This window comes from Dermochelys coriacea, chromosome 2 (genome assembly GCF_009764565.3).
Source record: "Dermochelys coriacea isolate rDerCor1 chromosome 2, rDerCor1.pri.v4, whole genome shotgun sequence".
NCBI classification, from domain to species: Eukaryota; Metazoa; Chordata; order Testudines; family Dermochelyidae; genus Dermochelys; species Dermochelys coriacea.
In genome coordinates this window covers 260,712,594-260,726,898 of record NC_050069.1, presented here as the reverse complement: position 1 = coordinate 260,726,898, position 14,305 = coordinate 260,712,594, and the positions used below count along the sequence as shown (strand labels likewise).

Here is a 14,305-nt window from a genome sequence, read left to right as displayed (position 1 = left end):
TCATTAATTTCAGTGGGAGCTGAGCTGGTTTATCTGAAGGCAGAATTGCCATCCATGTAACTGAATGAAAAATAGTTCTCATCTGCATTTTCTGTCTGTTTATCCAGCCAGTTACCCTTGTGACCCTTGGTATCTGAGCACTGTACATTGGCAACCGCTCCATCCAGTCAGCAGCGCAATATGTGAACCTCATCTGCACTTTCACTGCTGTATCCAGATGTTTTGAAATCTCCCATTTTCCCACTTCCCTGCTTTTAAAGCAGTAGTTACTTTCCTACTTCTTGCTCCCTTAGCCCCCTCCACAACAACACCCGTCCCCTCAGCAACAGCATCTCCAATGTCCTATCCCTGTGGCGACAGCATCCCCCAGCAACCTGTAACCTCAGCAACAGCATCCCCAACTTCCCATCCCCTTGGTGACAGCATCCTCCAGTAACCATACCTTCCTCACTTCTGCCTTCAGACCTCCCTCCTTGTTGGAATTATAGGAAATGATTTCCTGTGTATAAGTGGGCCTGTGATTCAATGGTCCGAACTTGTCCAATGGACAGGTCAGAGCACCTAGATTCCACCACTGCCACATTGTGTGACCTTGGCAAGTCACCTAACCTTTCCGTAGGGGCCTTAGTTTCCCCATCTGTAATATGAAGGTGATGATACTGCCCTGCCTTTACAAAGTGCTTTGAGATCTGCCAAGGAAAAGTGCCAAGTGCCAATATTGCAAATGCTGCCAACTTTGATTTTATCCTAACTTTTGAAAAGTTTAGCCTCTCTGTGCCTCCATTTTCCTATCTGAATAAAGAGGCAAGTCATAATTGTTCCTGTGAGGCTTAATTTATTAACATTTGTAAATTGTCTTGAGATCCTGTAATCCCCTGGTGAGTGTGTGTTACACATCCCCCTTGGCGCCTAATCCACAGAAAAGAGGAATCTGTTTCAGCTGCACCTCCAGAGCTTTGCTTTTTAATGTAAGCTGTAGTGGCTCAGGCTTTTAGCTCTGGAGGTTCCTGGTTCAGTCCTGGTGTGTCAGTCAAGATGGCAACCATCACACAAGCACAAGCAATGTTATCAGGAGCACATGGAATAATATCTGGACTTTCTTTTTTCTTTTACCCAGCATGCTAAACCTCGAAGACTGACTGAGGCATACGATGAGAACAGGAGCCCCACCGCAATGACCAGGGAAAGGGAGTTCTAAATGTCAAGAGAACATCTCTGCTGTTGAGTTGAAAGAAAAAACTCCAGGAGAAAATGCAACCCAAGGAAGAACCAGAACCATCCAGTTAGCTGTACAACCCTTGGCACACAGTATCTGTGCTGCATGTTGTCAACCTCTCCTCCCGGTCAGCAGAGCAACCTAGGCCCATCAGCTGCACTTTGACTATTGCATCATTGACTTTTCTATAGCCACCCCTTGCCAAGCTTCCAGCCATCCCTCCCCATCCCCTCCACCAGCTCCCTAGCAGCTGCCCGGCCTACCAGAGAGAACCCAGCCACAGAAGAATTACATCCACGTGTTGACGGGTGTCACCATGAAAGACCCTGCAAAGCGCATGGCCCAGAAGACGCATATGTGCCTGGAGTGCGGGAAATCCTTCAGCAAGAAGGGAAATCTGAAGAGACACCAGAGGATCCACACAGCAGAGGAACTCTACCCCTGCAGTGAGTGCGGGAGGCGCTTCACCACGAGGGGACACCTGACCACGCACCAGAGCATCCACACCGGAGAGAGACCTTTCCAGTGTGACGAGTGTGGACGGTGCTTCCGGCTGGAGATATGCCTGGCTGCCCACCGGAAGACACACACCAAAGGTGGGCCATATATCTGTGTCCACTGTGGGAAGAGCCTGAGCACACGCATCTACTTCAGCATCCACATGAGAACCCACAAGGAAAAGCGGCCGTACGCCTGCACCGAGTGCGGGAAGAGCTTTGTGAAGAAGGGGACGCTGACGGCACACAAGGAGATACACAAACGGGATAAGCCTTTCAAGTGCTCCGACTGCAGCCGGTGCTTTGGCCAGAGTGCAACGCTGGTGGCTCACCAGAAAATCCACCTCCGCGGTGGGCCATTCATATGCACCGAGTGTGGAAAAAGCTTGAGCACCAAGAGGTATTTTAATGTCCACCAGAGGAACCACGCAAAGCAGAGGCTACAGGAAGCCACTGGCCATGTAAATGGCATGCCTCTCCGGGTCATCCAGATTAAAGAGGAACCGGACGTGGCCTTCAAACAGGAGGATAGTTTTAGCCTGGGGAAGAATGTTACAATACCAGGAGCTCACTCAGAGGACGGACCCCAGGAAGGTACTGACTGTGGAACCCAATCCAGCCCAAAGATCCTTGTTAGCACTCCATGGGAAATCCAGACTAAGGAGGAACCAGACACATACCCCGAACACGAGAGAGACATCATTACAGTAGCGCACCAGAACTCTTACATCAAGGAAGAGCCACAGGCCAACCCCGATTATGACAACCAATTCAATCCAAAGATGCCTCTCTTTCCTCTATGGGGAATCCAGGCTACAAAGGAAGCCGGGGTGGACAACGAACACCAGAGGGATGTCACTATGATTGGGAATCTTGCGGCACGCCAGAAACCCCGCATCAAGGAAGAACCACAGGAGAGCACTGACCATGGAAGCAACTTCAGTCAAAAGGCATCTCTTGGCATCATCCAGAGGATCCAGATTAAAGAGGGAGCCGGGGCGGATGGTGAACATGGGGAAAGCTGCAGCCCAAAGAAAAAACATAGAAAACGCCAGAGAACCAGCAAAGAGGGAACTCCTGGTACACGTACCGAGAACCGGGCAAACACAAAATGCAAGAAAAATCCCTTGACGAAGAACAGTCCCAAAGTGGAAAGGATATTTCCGTGTCCCGAGTGTGGGAAAAACTTCAACCAGAAGTCGAATCTTACTAGGCACCGGAAGATCCACACCAGTGAGGGGCCTTATAAGTGCAACGAGTGCGGGGAGAGTTTCCGGATGAACAGGAAGCTCATCAGGCATCAGAGAATCCACATGAGTGAGCCCTTTAAATGCACTGAGTGTGGGAAAAGCTTCACCCAGAGGTCGAACCTCGTGAGGCACCAGCGGATCCACACCAGGGAGGAGCCATACAAATGTCCAGAATGTGAGAAGACCTTCAATCAGAAGGCCAACCTCTTCAGGCACCAGACGATCCACATCAGGATGGGACCGTGCAAATGTACCAAGTGTGGGAAATGCTTCACTCAGAAGAAAAACCTTATTAGACACCAGACGCTGCACTCCAGGGGCGGGGCTTATAAATGCACGGTGTGTGGGAAACGGTACAGGCTGAAGAAATATCTGAGAAGGCACCAGAAAATTCACATGAGGGAGGGACCCACCGGACGTGCAAAGCGGGGGGAAAAGCTGGTGGCACCAGGGAGCATTAGCAACCACCCCCAGACCCACCCCGAACAAAAAGCACTCCCGGCTGTGAAAAGTGAGGAAAGCTTAACATGTGAGGGCAACCTCTAGCCACAGAGCAAAGCCCACAAAGGAAGGTGATAAGGCTGGACCAAATTCTGCAGTCTTTAGTGGAACAAAACTCCTGCTGTAAACAAGAGGCAAGGTGGCTGGGATTCAGGAGACCTGTGTCCAGTCTTTGGCTCTGTCACTGGTTTTCTGGGTGACCTTGGGCAATTCAGTTTCCCTCCCCAGGCCTCAGTTTCCCCATCTGTAAAATGGTGTTAAGGATACTTACTTCCTTGGTAAAGAGTGAGATATTATTATTATTAACCAGAGATTTGCTCCACTGAAGAATGCGGAGTTTAGCCCAATCAGCCCCAACTCTTAAACAGGCTGAATGTATCCAGGTGCAAAGCATTGATTTCGATTGTACCATTTTGCTTCTGGAAAAGAAGTGGGGAATGTATCTACTGAGCCTGACTCTGAGAAATGGGCATCGCCCACATAGATCTAACATGGACATCGCTCCCATCGATAGCAGGGGTCAGCTCTGGGACTGAGACTCGGGATGAAATGCAGCAGACATAAAGGCCAGCGTTTTCAAACCAGGGTGGGGGGGCCGAGATTAGGCTGCAGAATGAAAGATGTTTCAGGCTGGGCACCTAACATGGAAATACTCAAACTCAGTGGCCGCTTTTGAAAATTTGGCTGGCAGTGAGCAAATGCTGTTCTCCCAGTACATCTACGCTGCAGCTGGACGTGTGCTTTCCAGCTTGGGTAGACGAACACACACTAGCTTTGAGAAAGTAGGAGTCCTCTGTCATCTAGGAGAGCAGCCAGCAACTCCATGGAACGCACAGTTCTCTTAATGCCAGAGTAAACACTACCGGACAATCCCTGCAGGTACCAGTATCAACCAGGCCCTTCCTAGTTCCAAGACAAGGCCTGGCTGAAAGTTACTACCTGAGCGGGGACAGGTGGTCACGGGGTGGGGAAGAGTCACAGGAGTTTATGACACACCAGCCACATAATGCAATGAGAGACTAAAGCAGAGGTGGGTAAACTACAGCCCACGGCCACACCCGGCCCATGGGACCCTCCTGCCCGCAAGATCCTCTGCCCGGCCCCTGAGCTCCTGGCCAGGGAAGCTAGTCCCCAGCCCCTCCTCCGCTGTTCCCCCTCCTCCACAGCCTCACCTCACCACTGGCGCAATGCTCTGGATGGCAGGGTGAGCTCCTGGGGCAGCACAGCTGCAGAGCCCGGCCTGCCCCGGTGCTCTGTTCTGAGCAGTGGCGGCACGGCACGGCTCCAGCCGGGCGGCACAGCTGTAGCACTGCCAGCCACCGGTGCTCCAGACAGCATGGTAAGGGGGCGGGGAGGGGTTGGGGGGCCATGGGCAGGGGTTGGGACAGTCAGAAGGCAGGGAACAGGGGGGTTGAGTGGGGGCAGGGGTCCCAGGGGGGCAGTCAGAAAGGAGCAGGGGTTGGATGGGGGAGCAGTCAGGGGCAGGGGTTTTGGGGGCAGTCAGGGGACAGTGAGAAGGGGGGTTGAATGGGGGCAGGGGTCCCGGGGAGGCAGTCAGGAAGTGGGGGTTGGAGGAGTTGACAGAGATTCTGGGGGTGGTAAGGGAGAAGGGCTGGTTGGATAGGGCAGGGGTCCTGGGGGGGCAGTCAGAAATGAGAAGAGGGGTTGGATGGGGGGGCAGGAGTCCCAGGGGGGCCGTCAGGGAATGGGGGGGTTGGATGGGGCAGGAGTCCTGGTGGGGGGGGCCACGACTCCCTTCCCTAACTGGCCCTCCATACAATTTCCAAAACCTGATGCGGCCCTCAGGCCAAAAAGTTTGCCCGCCCCTGGACTAAAGGCTTGTCTACACTTGAAACACTACAGTTCTCCCATGGGCATAAGTGATCCATCTCCCCGAGAGGTGGTAGCTAGTTCAACGGGAGGTAGTGCTGTCTACACCAGGGGTTAGGGCACCACAACTACGTTGCTCTGGGGGGTGGGTTTTTCACACCCCTGAATGATGTAGCTGGATCAACCTAATTTTTTGGTTTAGACCGGGACTGAGCTAGCATGCTAAAAACAGCAGTGTAGCCGCAACGACATGGATCTCGGAGAGTGTTGTGAACTGGTGGTTAGTCCATGCCACCGGCCACTTCCTAATAATATTGCTTTAGCTCAATGAGAGCTAGCACATGTACACCTCCCCGAGCTGGAACTGATACCTTTGCTGTAGTGTAGACGTCCCCTCGGCCATATCCAGGCGAAGCTGTTGCCTGGATATAAGCGAGAGCAGTAGTCTTGGTGTAGCATCTTGCTGTACCTGTGACTAGAGGAAACAGAAGATGCTCCAGAAGCATCAATAGCTTCAGCAGCCCAGGATAGGTGCTCTTTCATACTATCTATTTTTCCCCGGGAACATGACTCTGGAGGTCACTACAGGATTTCCTGGGCATTATTTAGGGATTAAAGAAAGAAGCAATCAAAATCCTTGGGACAAGCTGCACCGCTTGTGGACTGGGTTCTCCATGGACTAGAAGAACAGAAACCCTTTATCCTTTAGATAGGTCTGGTTGTGCTTGTACGGTGAGAGCTGCGAAGTGGCTTGGGGGCAAGTGACAAAGCTCACCACTCTTTCTTGCTCTCTACTACTTCGTTATAATGGCGTGTATTCCTCAGACTATGGGATCTTTAATGTGGTGGGTTGGCTGGCAGGGGGCATCCCTGGGGCTTGAAGAACATTGGCAGACCAAAGCTCTGGAGGGAGCCCGAGACCACCACAGCCAGACACTGCGCCCAACCACCCAATGTGACTGAAGTGAACACAGCAGCTGAGGGATGTGCACTAAGGATCACTGCGTAGCTGGAATACTTAGAGGAGTAGAGTCAAGTCAAGTCGTGGTCAGTTATTAGGCATTAGTTCTACATCTTGATTTTGTATATGAAAAGGAAGCTTCTCCTTCATCTCATCCCCCAAGAGAGATTGCACCCAATAGGTTTTGATTTACCCCCATGGCATAGGTGTTGCAGGGGCCGCTGAGCCCAATGGGCGGGACTCATCTTTGGGCAGGAAGGCAGGTGACTGGAGAGGGAAGGACAATTTTAATCTCTGTCTGGGGTCTCCATAGGAACCACACTGGAGGAGTTGGCCGAGGAGATAAGCTGAATCAGTCCATCTCCTGGATGGTAGTGCCCAGTCGCCTGGGACTTGATCCACGCCAGGTAGACTATCAACCTCCAAGGGCATGGACACTGCGTTGCACTAGAAGAACAGGTGGAACGTAGGCAATGAATCTAGGACAATATACTAGGCCTCCCTCAGTGGGGAATATACCAGAGCTCCTCACTTAAGGGCTCAAGTGTGTAATCAAGAGAAGAATTATTTATCCCCCCATTCTTTGGAAGTAATCGTTTTCTTCTCCTTAGACTAGTTTTGTGGCCTAGAGATTTACCCCGGAGGAAGCAGTTATGTTTGAGAATTTTGTTTTGTGTGTCAATACTTCCTTTACTAAGATACCCAGAACAATAAGCTACCCTCAATCCATCTACTGTGCTTTCCCAGGCATCACTGGGCATTGCACCGTGGACCGAGGGCAGCAGCCGGACCTCAGCTCATGGGGGAAGCCAGTACTGACAGGTTATACAGTCTCTTCAATAAAGTAAGTATTTTAAAAAAAAACAAATAAAAATCAAGCCTCCATTCTGCTTTGTACCACTGGTCCCCAGTTGCAGAATCGAACTGCCCCATACCCACAGCACACTGGGTCATGAATATTTGAGTGAAGTGGATTTCTGATGTCAATGATACATTGCCCTGCATTGTTCTTCATGCATACTGCAATGCTTTGTGATAGCCTGTGTTATATAGGACTTGTCCATTGCAGAGCGATAGATCTGGGGGAATTCTGTGGTATAAAAGAGTATTACACAGCTTGGAAAATGCCATCATTTGATTCTGCTGACATTTCCACAGCCCCACTCAGCAACCAGTGGACAGGACAAAACTTGACAGAGAACAAGGGGGACTTATGGGGATGCTGCTACTGTGGCCTAGCTAATGGCTAAAGCATTGGGCTAGGACTCAGCCAACATAGGTTCTATTCCCAACTCTGCCACTACTCTGCTTTGAGAGCTTGGGCAAGTCATGTCACTGCTCTGTGCCTCAGTTTTCCCCTTCTGTAAAATGGGGATAAATGTGTAAAGCACTTAGAGATCTAATAGTGAAAAGTGCTATATAAGAGCAGAGCTAAATAGTAGTATTGGTACTTCCCCAGGATCTCGTGGAGGCCTCTCTGTGGATATACCATGGAGACTGAGCTCCCCCGGGACGGTGTAGAATTGAGGACCAGTGCTCACTATGGTATTGCACTCATCTGGCGCCCTTGGACAGCTAGGCCAAGGGGATATCCCATCAGGCAGCATTAAATGCCCAGAGTACCCTCGCTGGTAGCAGGCACTCTGCCAAGGGGAGTACAGGTCCGAGGGAGTCAGGACCCAGCACTGAACTACCTGGCAGTTCCATTGCCTGGGCATCTCCAGGATCTGCCAGGGTGGATGATCCCATTCCCTGTCCACTCTGTGCCTTCTCCAGGGATTGCTTCCTGGATCCTGCAGCCGGGCAGCCTCAGAGCCCCTCTCCCAGCAGAGACACACACGGTGGCTGCTGCTGGCACTGTTCGCTTGCCCCATTGTATTCTGACCTCCTGCCCTTGAGCTTTATGGGCTGCAGGCCCTCAGGGAGGCTTGGCTGGTTTGTCAGAGGAAAAGTCACAACACTGCAGGGAACACAAATGCAAAAAGTCACATCACTTTTTAGCAAAATAGCCTACATTCCGCAATAAAACCAGTTTACTCAAATCCAGCTGACTCTCCCCTCCCCTCCAGCACTGAAGCCAGACAAAGGCAAATGCACAGCGCAGCTAGTGAGAAGAGACTGTGTGTCTGATGCTGCTCTCCAGGGTCAAAGAGGGGGGGCTGACACTGCTGAAGTAAGGGGCGTTATGGCAGAGTGAAACGGGGAAGGAGGAGGAGAAGAATCAAGCCAGCTGACTTTTAAAAATAAACCTCTAGGAGTCCCCTGTTTGGCCATGTTGCCTCATGGCCATGCTGCCTTATCGTCAGCCACGCAGCACATTGATAGCACCCCTCGGTTTCAGTTGGCTGCTCGGTCCTTGAATCGGACCTTTTGATACCAATGGGCCTAAGGGATAGGATACAAGCATCTGGAAAGGAAGCCAACCATGGCAGCAGCATTTGGGGCGGGGGCTGGATGGAGGAGAGATGTCTAGTACCTTTCATCTCTGGGGGAACCCTTCGGGTTTGACATGCTCTGGACACCAAGCAGCATTAACGTACGCTCACCTCACTGCTGGAAGCTCTGACAACTGGCTGGCACACAGGATGCCACATAAGGAAGGAGGGAAAATTTAGGCCAAGGACACCAGGGCAAACATCTGCTCTTACAAACAGTGCCCTGGGATGCTTACTGCCCACATGGAGCACTGATGGTTCCATAAGGTCTGATCCAAAAGAGCCAGGCCCAGTGGATTACATGGAACTCGACTCCTGAAGGCTGGAATTGATCCTACCATGACCAGTGGCTCAGGAGTCGCTCCAGTGAAGTCAGTGGGTCTGCACCAGTGCTTATTTTGTGCCACGGCTGAGCCGTGGCCCCTCTGGGCTTGGCAGTTCGTAGCCCCAGCCCTTCTGGGCTGGGCAGTTCGTAGCCCCAGCCCCTCTGGGCTGGGCATGTCAGTTATGAAAGTAAAAAATTTGCTTGAGTCCCGGCACCTCTTCCATTTCAAATTAAGCACTGCTCATGAAAGTTGGGCGAGCGGACAATCCGGCACTAGAGTTGCAGTATCGGCAGCTTCGACTGCTAAAACGTCTCCTCCAGTTTACTGCCAGTGAAGAGACGGTGCCACAGGTTTACTAGTCTGCATAGGGTCATGTTAGTCCCATTGAACATTTTACTGAACAGGATCACAAGGAAAAAATAAAACCTCCTTTCCCAATTGTAGGAACCATTAAATTAACAAAGGAGAAGGCTAAGGGCACACTGATCTCCCCGCCTGCAGCGGGCTAGACAACATTCATTGGTTTGTTTTTGAATAGCAGTATTCTCAGGCCATGCAATCTTTTGACGGAAAGACTACATCTCCCAGCAGGGCATTGCACAAAGCAATTTCTTACTCCCCATCTCCCCTCCCTCTTCCCAGCCAGCTTTTGTCTGTCCGACTTCTATTTCACTCCCTCCCCCTATAGCTTCTACTACATCAGGGAAGCAGCCTTTCCCTGAGTCCACAGAGCAGGCCATAGGAGACAAGGGGATGGAAGAAGAATAGTAAGACCCAGAGATCTGGATTTCATTATCTGTCAAGTGACAGCTGAGTAGCCAAGCTTTTCTCTGGTTAATGTTAAAGGGAAGAGAAATATGCTTGCAGTGGTATTTGCTTGGGTAAGACATTTTCCATTCAGCTTCCTGTGTGTTTGCAGCTTCTGGCTAACAGACCCGGGAGGGTGAACACGGAAAGCATCTTCTGTCAGGAAAATAATTTCTGTGTTTTAAGTTAAGGAATGATCTCGTTCCACATCCACTGGGATTTTCTTGCACGTTGACATCGCCATAAGAAAGTTACCAGTGCACGTGGTTAGGCTAGGAAGAGCATCTCTAGAAATTCCTTAGTGATCTGTGCTCAACTTGGGGAGGATTTGTCAACTAAAAATGGCACTGACCTGACTTGACACGGCAAGTTCATTTTGCTGCTTTGCAAACGGCAGAGGACACAAACAACACTGAAGACAGTTTATTCCAAATGAACCCTTACAGAGCTGGCTTGTGCTAACACAAGCTGCTTCTATGCCTTAAAACTACAGCTGTGTTGCACAGTCAATGACACACTGACGGAAGTATCTGGACATGTATGCACAGTCCAGGCTCTTAATCCTGCTTGTGGCAAACGGTTCAATAGTTTCTGTTACCTGGGTGGATATTATACAGTTGAGTCTTTCAGATTTCAGCATGCTCCTGCATGTCAGGTTCCCAGAAGAACATGGGTGACCAGATGTAAGTGTAGCTCCAAGCATATCCAACTCTAAAGCTGTACTTTGGATGTGCCGTGCCACTAGTTTTCAGCTCATCTTTATGTCTCCTGTATTGGTTCATAAATTACAAAGCCATGCCGATGATCTAGTCTGCCTTCCTGCATAACACGTGTGTGACAGGGGAGTGCTCGCTTACCATTCTGGCGCCTCCTACTGGCCCAGCTGAGGATTAGCTACCAGAGGGTCTGATGCCCCGTCCTGGTGATCCTCAGCCCATCGTCCCACTCGCTCGCTCCGGGCCTCTCTCTCGCTCACAGAGCTGCAGTGTTTTCCCTTTCATGGCTTAGCCCTTCTGCCAAGTCACACTGAAGTTCCCCCCCTTCTGGGGTGTTATCAAAGTCTCCTTCCAAACTGTCCCCAGCAATCCCCAAATAGGCTGCCCCCAGCGTGCCACTCCCGCAGCGGCTGGTAGGGGAACCCAGGCCCGCCCTCTGCACTGGGTTCCAATCCAGGAACCCTCGACCTAGCAGTTCAGGGCTTTATTCCCTCAGCCCACACGGCTCCTTCCCTGGACTGCGACCTACACTGCCTATTCTAGGCTCCTACTTTCCCTCAGAGTATCAGGAAGTGCAACTACAGTCCTTCTCTGTTGCCAACTCCCCGGCTTTACAGATAGAGCCCTGCGCAGATATAAAAGCGTGTATTTGCATAAATTGTCTGCAGATATCTATTTACCATGGCCAGGCTGAGGCTCTGAAGCATCCCGCACCGGAGCCCGATCAGGGAGAGCTGTGGGGACCCCACGCAGAGCCGTGGACCCTCCACCTGCCCTCAGCCGGGCAGGGAGCCTGGGGGGGTGGGGACATGACCAGGGGCTACCCTCAGCCCTCCCCTGCACTGCGGGCAGATGGAGGGTCCGCTGCGGCTCCCCATGGCTCCCCGGCTGGGTTCCACGCTGGCCTAGCCAGGGCCGGGGGTGTGACTTGTTGAGCTTCCCGGGAGTCTGCTCGGGCCCCCCACCCAGGGCAGATGGAGGGGCCTAGGCTCTCCACAGCTGCCAGCGTGGCTCTCCACCTTCGGCCAGGGCGGTCGGGGAGAGGACGGCAGCTCAGAGCCGCAGCCCAGCCATGGTAAGAGTCAGGTTGGTAGCTCTGGGGAGCCACAGCAGACCCTCCACCTGCCCTGGGCAGGAGTCCCGAGCACCCCCCCAGCCCTTGTCCCTGCCCCCCAGACCTCCCACCCAGGACAGGTGAAGGGTCTGCACCATGGTTCCTCACAGCTGCCCGCCTGGCTCTTATCTGCAAAAATGGTCCATGGATATAAAGCAGATACCCTTGGATTTGCAGAGCTCTATTTATAGATGCCCTGCCTGATTCTGCCCAGGTGAGCTTCATCCCCAATTAAGCCTCATTGTGTCCTAGCTCCCCACTGCATGCAGCCTATGGCTAATTGGCCTCTCTTGCTTATAATATCCCCTCCAGGGTCAGCGTGGGGCGCATGCCCCATCACAACATGCCATAGAATGTCACCCCGTGGTCTCTGCATCTAGCCCAACTCGTTGTGGTTGAACTAGAGTGTATCTTGATTTATAGACTCCAAGTGAGAGTGACATTACTGCAGCCCTTGGTCCAATGGTCTCCACCCTGAGAAAAAAATTCATCTTATTTCCAGTTGGTTAAAGCATTGGAGTAAAATGTATTACAAATCACTACTGGAATGAAGTCCACGTGCAATCCAACTAGAATTTTGGAGGCAGGGCCTTTAACGTGAATGCATTAAGCTCTCCAACGGGCAGGGAATTATTAGGCCCATTTTCCATATGGATAATAAATTGAGCCACAGAGAGAGGGGACGAAACACATCTATACTCAAACAGCTAGTCAGCGTGGTAGAATTGGAATTGCAGTCTTGGTTCATCTCTAAGTTCCTTCCTCTAGCCATCAGCCAAACACACTCTACCTGGAGCAGTATTTATACAGAGCATCTGAAGGTGTGATGGCTGCATAATTCACCCCCCAGGTATTTATCTGCACCCAGCTTTTGTCCTTTCCTTAATTTTACTTTTTTCATATTTATTTTTTGGTGAAGGTATTTAGATGCCTGCATTTTTCTAAGAGGATGATGCCTGATTTTCTTGGAAAATCCCAGACTAAATATAGAACCCAGCACTCCAGGGGAGGAATAAATTAATGGCATGACCCACAACCACTGCTTCCAGAGTGTAAAGTTCCCCACACTGCTGTTCACACACCATCAGTATGAACACTCCAATGACATTCTAGTTGATGCAATGGCACCAGCACTACCATTGCCCGAACGGCGTATTATGTACCTGGCCAGACATTACATTTAGAGAGGGTCTCACTCTCCCCCACGCAGACTTTCATTTGTAAAAATCTCAAAAGTATTTTTCCCTTCTTACATTTGTAATGTGTTTTGAGTATGGTGGGAAAATAGCTGATCGATAACCCTGGAGGGGCGAAGGGGTGGGGAGGGAGGCGAGAGAAAGAGATGGAGTCCTGTCCACTGAGAACTTGATTCAGATCACCCAGGCCCTGATCAGGCCTCAGAACAGACATCAGATGTTGACTGTGTTTAATCCTTGTCAAGCCAGACTGACACAGACAGACACAGAGGCCCACTGATGCCAACCGCCACATGTTTCACTGTTCTTTATAAGCAACTCCTGCCCTAGACCTGACAAACTCACTACACCTAATACTCCATTGTCACGGTATTTATCCATAAAAGATAGCATGTAAGGTCTCTAAGGAAAGCTTGTAACTTATTGATGCTCATAATCATTGTGAGATGTGTGGAGGGGTAATATTTAAGGTTTAATGTAGCTACATTGAAAATGATGCCCTCATAGTCTTGGCATGAAAGTGAACCACCAGGGAATTTTAGGTCTTGGTGATGGCCCATGCAAGTTGGAGGGAGTTGTCACCTTTCCCTGGCTAGCCAGTTATGTCAGGTATTGTTCCATTTTCCACCATTGCACCAACCCAAAAGAGCCAGCAGAAAACTGTCAAAAACAAACTCTAAACATTAAAACAACTTGGCAGTGAAATGGAAGGACCGGGCACTGAGGGGATCTCTGGTGAATAAAGACAAGAGGCTGATTCAGTATATCACAGGGTGGAGGAAGACCCTCTGGACCTATTCACTGGAGGAGGTACCTTGATGTGCGGTGGTGTGTCATGCAAGACTGGGCCCTAGCTCCTTGGGGGGCAGCTAATGCTGTAAGAGGCTTTGTGGTTGGAATCTACTTTATTAGACAGAAAAGGTGATTAGTCATAAGTGCAGGCCCTAGTTCGCGTTTGATGGTTTTGTTTCTTATGTAACCATTTGTTTCCATTACTTGTTTCTGTTTTAATCTCTGTTCTTTCTTCAGTAAATTTCCTTATGTTTTACTATAACTCAAGTGCTGTGTGTGATGCAGGCATGGTGGTCTAGGGTAAAACTGGTAAACTGAGGTACACTCTGGGAATGAGGGATCTGGGATTTCTGTGGGTATCCAGTGGCTGGACACCATAGGGGGACACTTTGAAGGGATTCAGGGACAGGGGTGCATCTCCAAGGGTGTAAAGCAAATGCTGGAGAAGAGTGCCTGAGTGGCTGATAGCCCGGTTGTTTTAGGGAGCTGTCAAGGCTGATTCCCCACTCTGGAACTTTGAGTGCAGAAGGTGGGGGCCCACAAGGATTCTAAAAAAATTAATACTGGCCACTCCAGGCTCGTATTAAACTCCCAAGGTTACAGTTTCTCTCTGACCTTGGATGGGTAGATGCTGCCACCACCCAAATGCAAAAAAAAAAAAAAA

General features: G+C 50.7%; 1 protein-coding gene across 1 annotated transcript; it reads left to right on the top strand.

The window, feature by feature from the left end:
- The first annotated feature begins 644 nt into the window (after positions 1-644).
- On the top strand, positions 645-4,812 carry LOC119852080 (zinc finger protein 260-like). Its single transcript, XM_043507138.1, has 2 exons — positions 645-650; positions 1,464-4,812. Exons 1-2 carry the CDS (start codon positions 645-647, stop codon positions 3,507-3,509), a joined length of 2,052 nt encoding a protein of 683 aa, XP_043363073.1. The 3' UTR covers positions 3,510-4,812.
- The last annotated feature ends 9,493 nt before the right edge of the window (positions 4,813-14,305 follow it).